General features: G+C 51.6%; 1 protein-coding gene across 1 annotated transcript in view; it reads right to left on the bottom strand.

Annotated features, from left to right (window-relative positions):
- PDZD2 (PDZ domain containing 2) overlaps positions 1 to 7,924 on the bottom strand; it is a 324,103-nt gene that overhangs the window by 16,689 nt on the left and 299,490 nt on the right. Inside the window, exons 19-20 of the mRNA XM_023216553.1 lie at positions 3,561 to 7,608; positions 1,694 to 1,811 (exon numbers count right to left, since the gene is read on the bottom strand). Coding sequence (XP_023072321.1) covers positions 1,694 to 1,811; positions 3,561 to 7,608 — 4,166 coding nt within the window. The remainder of the gene's footprint in view (positions 1 to 1,693; positions 1,812 to 3,560; positions 7,609 to 7,924) is intronic.

Here is a 7,924-nt window from a genome sequence, read left to right as displayed (position 1 = left end):
GGGGGGGGGGGGGGGGGGGGGGGGTCTCACTATGTTGATGAGGCTGGTCTCGAACTCCTGGCCTCAAATGATCCTCCTGTTAAGGCATTTCTTAACTGTACAGACCCAAACCAGCAGCTGAGAATCAGAAGGGAGTGGAACCTGAAGGGACTGGTTCCTCTATTCCAACCTCTCGCCTCACATCCTGGCCAACTCCTCACTAGGCGCCAAGGCTGGTCCTTGGCTGAGAAACTGCACAGCTCCTCTCTGGGTAGTATTTGAATTTCTGGAACCACACTCTTAGATGACTTCAGTGACCCAGGTATACTACCACTAAAGAAACATTCATATTTATTTCTCTAAATAAAAAGTATTCATTAGGGTTCAAATCTCTATGTATAGCCCCAAGAAATTCATCTTCAGATTAGTGTCCTAGATGTGAACCTGTGGTTTCTTCTGTCAATGTTTATTGTCACAGCTGATTTACTGAAAGATTTTATCTGTAATTCCTTGTACTCCAGGGTTCAGATGCTCTTCTACAGGTGACCTTTGAACAACACGGGCTCAAACTGCACAGATCCACTCACACTCGGGGTTTCTTCTGCCTCCTTGAGACAGCAAGACCAGCCCCTCCCTCCTTCTCAGCCTACTCAGTGTGAAGATGACAAGGATGAAGCCCTTTATGATGAGCCACTTCCACTTAATGAATAGTAAATACACTTCCTCTTATTATTATTATTTTTAATTGAGATGAAGTCTTGCTCTGTCGCCCAGGCTGGAATGCAGTGGTGCAATCTTAGCTCATGGCAACCTCCGCCTCCCATGTTCAAGCAATCCTCTTGCCTCAGCCTCCCGAGTAGCTGAGACTACAGGCACCCACCACCATGCCCAGCTAATTTTTCTATTTTTAGTAGAGACAGGGTTTCACCATAGTGGCCAGGCTGGTCTTGAACTCCTGACCTCAAGTGATCTGCCCGCCTCGGCCTCCCAAAGTTCTGAGATTACAGGCGTAAGCCACTGCACCTGGCCTCTTGGGATTTTCTTAATAACATTCTATTATCTCTAACTTACATTGTTGTAAGAAGACAATATATAATACACATAACTGACGAAACTTGTATTAATTGACTGTTTATGTTATCAGTAAGGCTTCCGGTCAACAGTAGGTTGTTAGTAGTTAAGTTTCTGGGGGAGTTAAGAGTTAAATGCAGATTTTCCACAGCATGAAGGTCAGCGCCCCAGCCCTCATGTTGTTCAAGGGTCCACCGTATTTCAGGGCAAGGGCTGGACTACACCGATGTAACTCTTATCTCACCAGCAGGTGGCTCCCTTGACTAGTTTATGTCTACAGTTAGGTGGCCAGAGGTACTTGAGGTCATTCTGCATTATTTCCAAGATGCCTAGCTCTGCTTTGAGGACTCTCTGCCAACAAACTCCACACATAGAAGTCAGGAGGATGGTAACTAGTTGCTACTTGGGGGATGAAAACAGCGGTGACACCCATCTGGCACCTGAACATTCAAGACAAGGTCTAGCTTCTGAAGCTGGCTAGCAGCACATGAGGCCAAAGTCAGACTGAGCTGTGAAACTCTCAACCCAAGGCAGTCCTCCGTCTCCAGGACTCGGGACGGGCTCTCCTCGGCTGTCTGGGCGGGTGGCACATACCTGGGCACACACAACCGCAGTTCATGTTCCTGAACTGTGTTTCACTCACCTCTGATTGTGCTTTCGCTTCCTGAATGAGAGTTAGGATGGTAGATTTCGACCCCACTGACGATAAAACAGACTGTAATCTTTGCTGGTCCCCCGCTGAGATCAGAAGTTGATCCAAACTAAATAATATAAATATATTTGAAGAACATTAAAGAAAAAAGCAATTTCTTCATTTTATAAGAATGCATTTAAAATGATGTCCTTTCTACTATATTGCAAGTATTTTCTGTTCATCATGCTTTGTTGGTCACAACTTCCATTCCAAACTAATGGAAGAATAAATCCTGAGTGCTGAACAGAAAGGTCATTCACTGCCAATGGCAAGGGGAATTGCTATGAATTCAGAGATCCCCTCAAGAAGTTATGGGACCAATGCTGGAGCTTAACAGGACACTTCTGACGTATTTTAAAATATTCAATATATAGGTCCAAGTGAAATATTTTTATTTTTATTGTTTTTGAGATGGAGTCAGCTCTGTCGCCCAGGCTGGAGTGCAGTGGCACAATCTCAGTTCACTGCAACCTCTACCTCCTGGCTTCAAGCTATTCTCGTGCCTCAGCTTTCCGAGTAGCTGGGACTACAGGCACCTGCCACCATGCCTGGCTAATTTTTTTAGTAGAGACAGGGTTTCACCATATTGGCCAGGCTGGTCTTGAACTCCTGACCTCAAATGATCCGCCTCCCTCGGTCTCCCAAAGTGCTGGGATTATAGGCCTGAGCCACCGGGGGTTTTTTTTTTTTTTTTTTTTTTTTTTTTGACAGAGTTTCACCCTTGTTGCCCAGGCTGGAGTGCAGTGATGCAATCTCAGCTCACTGCAACCTCCGCCTCCTGGGTTCAAGCGATTCTCCTACCTCAGCCTCCTGAGTAGCTGGGATTACAGCCATACGCCACCACTCCCAGCTAATTTTTGTATTTTTAGTAGAGACGGGGTTTCACCATGTTGGCCAGGCTGGTCTCGAACTCCTCATCTCAAGTGATCCACCCGACTCGGCCTCCCAAAGTACTGGGATTACAGGCATGAGCCACCACACCTGGCCTCAAGTGAAATATTTTAAAATCTGTTAGAAATTCTCCGTTCAACTCCAGCCACCTCCAAAGGTCCAAACTCCCCCCGCCCCGCGCTGCACTCTTTTCCCCTGCACACCCCTCTCAGGTTGCTTTTGCTTAAGTGCCATGTCCTCTAGAAGCCTCTCCTCAGAGCAACACTTTGGTAAACACGTTTCCCTGCAGGCACTTTTATTTTTCCAGCAGTGATATTAAAAACCACGGAGGCTAAAATGCAATGTGGATCCTGGATCCTGGAACAGAAAAATGGTATTAGCAGAATTTATTCAGCAAAATCTGAATGAAGTCTGTAGTTAATGGTATTGTTCCAACATTAATTTCTTACTTTTGACAAATGGACCGTGGTTTTGAGAGATGTGAACATTAGGAAGAGTGGGTAAGAAGTAAGTGGGGGCTGGGCGCGGGCGCGGTGGCTCACGCCTGTAATCCCAGCACTTTGGGAGGCCAAGGCAGGCAGATCACAAGGTTAGGAGTTTGAGACCAGCCTGACCAACAAGGTGAAACCTCGTCTCTATTAAAAACACAAAAATTAGCCAGGCATGGTGGTGCACGCCTGTAATCTCAGCTACTCAGGAGGCTGACGCAGGAGAATCGCTTGAACCCGGGAGGCGGAGGTTGCAATGAGTGGAGATCGTGCCACTGCACTCCAGCCAGGGCGATGGAGCGAGACTCCATCTCAAAAAGAAAAAAAAAAGAAAAAATGTGGGAACTCTGCATTATCTTTTCAACTTTTCTATAAATCTAAAACTATTTCAAAATGAAACAAGTTTATCTGAAATAAAAGGGGGGACAGATACTTACGTAACTGACCAGCTTCTTCTAAAAGGCAGATCCTGGGCAGCTTCACCTACATCACTGGCTGAACTGGGTGTCTCAGCAGCACTGGTTTTAGGGCCACCTCCTCCTGGACAGGCCCTGTTCCCGGCCTTCTCAGGACACGGAACGCCTCCAGCAGGCCCGGGTGACCTCCTGGGGGTGATCTCCAGCTCAGTTTTGAAGAGCACGGCGCTCGGCCCTGCCGAGTAATCCTCGCTGCAGAGCTTGTCAAGGTCAGGCATGCTCAAGGCTCTCAGCTCCTGGAGCTTGGAGCGGGACACCGGCGAGGGCTGCGTGTGGCGCACCGAGGACTTGTTCCTCTTAACGGGAGAGGCCGGAGTCGTCGTTGGGGTGGGAATTCCCAAAGGACCAAGTGATTTCTTTAGTTCCGAATCAGAGCCCTTGCTACTGGTCTCCGGTGGGTTCTGCCGGGAGATGGTCAGCGTCATGCTTGAGGGAGACTTGGCCATCTGCGGGAGGAGGGCGCCGGCTTCACTTTGGTTTTCGCTGCAGGAACTCAAGCTGCGTCTCAGCGACCTGGCTGCTGCATCACCTGGGTGGCCCAGGCTCCCTGAAACAATGCTGCCGGAAGACCGCCTCCCAATGGGAGGCTTGGAGCTCACCGACAAAAATGGGGAAACCCCGGACTTGGCTACAGGCCGGTCAGCATTGGCCAGGTTCTCAAAAGACTTGATCCGCTGCTTCACAGAGAAAAATGAGGTAGATTCATGGGGCCAGTTCTGCTCATAGCAGTAGTGTCGTCTGGTGACTTTGATTTTGTCTGTGACTAGGCAGCTCGTCTCCTGGACTGAAATGATATCCCCTTCATCTGTGGCTGGAAGATTCCTCGATGTTTCCAGCAGCGGCTTTACACTATATATGCCCTGTCCATTAGCCAGGCTGGGAAGACCGCCTCTGGATGCCTTTGCCTCGGGGACAACACTGCTTGTCACAGGGACCTGGCTGTCACGAGGAGAGCGACCCAGACTGTGTGGGGGGTGACTCTCCCGTCCAAAATGGCTTGAGAACTGGGCTGGCATGGAGTAGGTCCTGGTTGCTGGCCTTGGGGTGAAGTAGAGATGGTCCTCCCCCAAGGGGCCCCCTGGAATGCCACTTCTGGGCACCCCTAGGGAGTCGGACATCAGGCTTGATTTTCCCTGGGAGGAATCTGCCTTTCTAATGGGCATTTGAGGGGAGGAGGAGGAGGACACCAGTTTCGCTACGCCGAACGATCGTGACATTTCCTGCTCCGCCTGTGGGGCATGAGACGGGAGTGAGGACGGGTGACTTGTGGATGATTCTGTGACCTGGTGACAGAGCCTGATTTCACTCTTCTGACAGTTGCCCTGGGCCAAGCACCCTCCCTGTCTGTCACTTTCAGCTGGTTTGTTACCACATACAGTCTTTGACACTGTTTCAGCAGAAATCTCCACAATTTTCAGCTGGTTTGTTCTTTCAAGGCGATCGCTGGCCACTATGCTGCCTCCTTTTTCGCCAGTTGGCCTGGGTTGGGCTGTGTCTGCTGCGGAATCCACGTGGCTGGCCAGGTGCTGCTTACTCGGTCTGTTCCCTGCCACGGACATGCCGTTCCTAGATGCTGTGGAACTCACCGGCCCAGAGTCAGCACGGGGCGCCCTGCCCTCTGCTCCACACTTAGGAGATTTAGGGGTGGCTGGGCAACCTCTGTCGGGTTCAGAGAGGACAGCCATGTGGAACCTGCTCCACACGCCTTGCTCAGGAGGAGGCTTGGGAGAGGTCAGGGGCGACACGAACATCCTGATGCTCGTGTCAGACACCGAGGATTTCAGGGACGCAGAGGTGGCAAGAGGTGGCTTGCTGTCCAGCACACACTGCGGGGACCTGGGAGCAGCTGTGGTGTTTCCGTCAGGGTCCTCGCGGTCGGCTACATGGAGCCGCTGTGACACCACCTTAGAGAGTGTTTGGTGGGAGGTCTGGGCTGAGATCAAAGGTTTCCTGTGGTCCGTCCCCCCAGCCTTCCCGGCATGCGCAGCAGGGGCCTCGGAGCTGACTTTGGCCTTGCCCTTGAGGCTGAGCCTCTTCAGCTTCGGACCACACTTTGGCTTCTGACCGTTAGTCAGAAGCATTTCTGCCGGACTCTTCTTAGACAGGTCCTTATTTTCCAGATGTGTTTTCGGCTGAGGAGGGCTATGGGACACAGCAACGCCCTTTTTTTGGCTTGAACTCACTATCTGAATCTTGGAGTCGGGACTTCTGGCAGCCATCAGAGGTTGTTCCTTCTCGGTTTTGCTCTTCAAATGTGTGCCTTGGTTATGTTTATTGATTTCTTTAAACCAGGCCATGATGGGCCTCCTACCCATCATCTTGGGTTTCTGTAGCAAGTCATCCAGGTCTTGACTTTCAGAGATGTGGAGGTTTTCCAAAACAGATTCTCCATTCTTAGGGACATCCACACTGAAGGAGGACAGACTGGCAGCTGCATTCATGCTTGTTTGGTACTGATTCAGGGTTTCATCATCTAGCATGTCACGTGCCAAGCCATTTACTATGTTGGGGGAGCTGAGAAGGATGGACGGACCGTGAAAATGCCTGGCTACTTTAGACAGCTGACTGTTTTCCACGGCTGAGCTAGCGCTGGTGACTTCCGTGGTTTCTTCTGCACACGAGGGCCTGTCGTTCTGTGAAGTGCTTATGTTTGCACGGGTTTCATGCTCCTGAGAGCTCACCTCCAAGAGTGAAGATGGCTGGGAAGAGTTTGGGCCTGAAGTGTGTGAGCCTGGCAAGCAGGCAGCCTTCTCACGGGGACTGGCCACTGACTCTCTCGGAGTGCTGTATTTTAATGATAGAACTTTGGCTGCGGCAGGACAGATGGCAGCCTGGGTGGGAAGATGAGGAGGACTGGAGGGTGGATTGGGGCAGCCATTGGTGGAACAAATTTCAATCTGTTCCTCTTCCGACTCCGAAGGATCTTCCTTGTGCAAAGACACACGGGAACGAGGAGGGGACCAGCCGTCCCTGGCGGAAGCTCGTGGGGCTTCGGTGAGTGACTCAGGGTCAGAAGAAGAATCCTCAGCATCGCCATACATGGATGACAGAGACGGCTCCGTGCTATCGCCTAGGCCTGATAGGGAGGTGCTGTCTTCATGAAAGCTGCTAAAATTTCTAGAGTAGTTGCTCAGAAAGTTTTTGTTCACAGTAAAATGTTTGTCGGGATTAACTGAATCTAAAACCGAAGGCTGGGAGGCCCACTGTGGGTGAGGCGGGGCACCAGCAGCCCAGGCCCTCCTTGGGGAGGAGGTCTGGCCCCCCGTGACTGGTTCGGCACGGCAGGAGCTCCCACCTCCAGCCCCGGCTGGTGGGCGGCCCTGAGCACTGCCCTCCTGACAGCCACTGTCCCCGGTCTGGGAAGACGGAGACCTCGCTGCAGAAACATCCAACTCCTTGATGAAGCTGTCAATGTCCGTCACAGGGCTCTCTCTACTCCCCGCCGGGCAACAGTGCCCCGAGACACGGCCACATGCTTCTTTGGTGTTGTCAGTGGATGGCAGAAGGGAGAGGCTGGCCTGCGGTGCCTTTGAGGACACAGAATCTGCTCCCTCCAACAGGGAAGGCTCCTGGGAGCTTTCAGGTGCATGGGTTCCTGTCATTTCCAGAGCCTTACTGTGGTTACCCGGAGCTCCCTGTCTCTGCTCCTGGGATGTGAGGGGGTCTCCTGGCAGGACAGCCCCAGCTGGTGTCACTCCCTCTGCCCCAGGTCCCGCTCCCCTGAGGGAAGCCGCCCTCCTGGTATTGTGGGTTGTGCTGGTTTCCGATGCTGATCGAGTCTTGCTGCAGTCGGGGGGAGCCACTGCTTTCTCCCCCAGGGAGGGGCTGCCCTCATGGGGGAGCCTGACTGGAGACCTGGCCTTGCACTCGGCGACCCTGGGCGATGCAGACTGACTGGGATTCTCCAGCCGACTGACTCGCCCTGTGTCTACAGAGGTCTTGCTGGGGTCAGGATAAGCGGCCCCCTTCTTTTCTGGGGAAGAGATAAGGTCTGAGGAGCTGTCCAGTCCTATGTGGAGAATGTAAACAGAAGGTATATACTCAAGAGAGGTTGTAGGGGAGATAAAAGGGAAAATATGAGAAAGCAGGCTCTCAATTATTAAAAACTGGAAAATTTTAAACAATCTCAAATATTTTTTTCTTTTTCAGAAAGTCGGGCATGGTGGCTCACGCCTGTAATCCCAGCACTTTGGGAGGCCGAGGCGGGTGGATCACCTGAAGTCAGGAGTTTGAGACCAGCCTGGCCAACATGGTGAAACCCCATCTCTACTTAAAAACACACACACACACACACACACACACACACACACACACACACACACACA

This window comes from Piliocolobus tephrosceles, chromosome 4 (assembly GCF_002776525.5).
Source record: "Piliocolobus tephrosceles isolate RC106 chromosome 4, ASM277652v3, whole genome shotgun sequence".
Lineage (NCBI taxonomy): Eukaryota > Metazoa > Chordata > Mammalia > Primates > Cercopithecidae > Piliocolobus > Piliocolobus tephrosceles.
The sequence above is the reverse complement of the archived record's forward strand: the minus strand, read 5'-3'. Positions and strand labels throughout refer to the sequence as shown.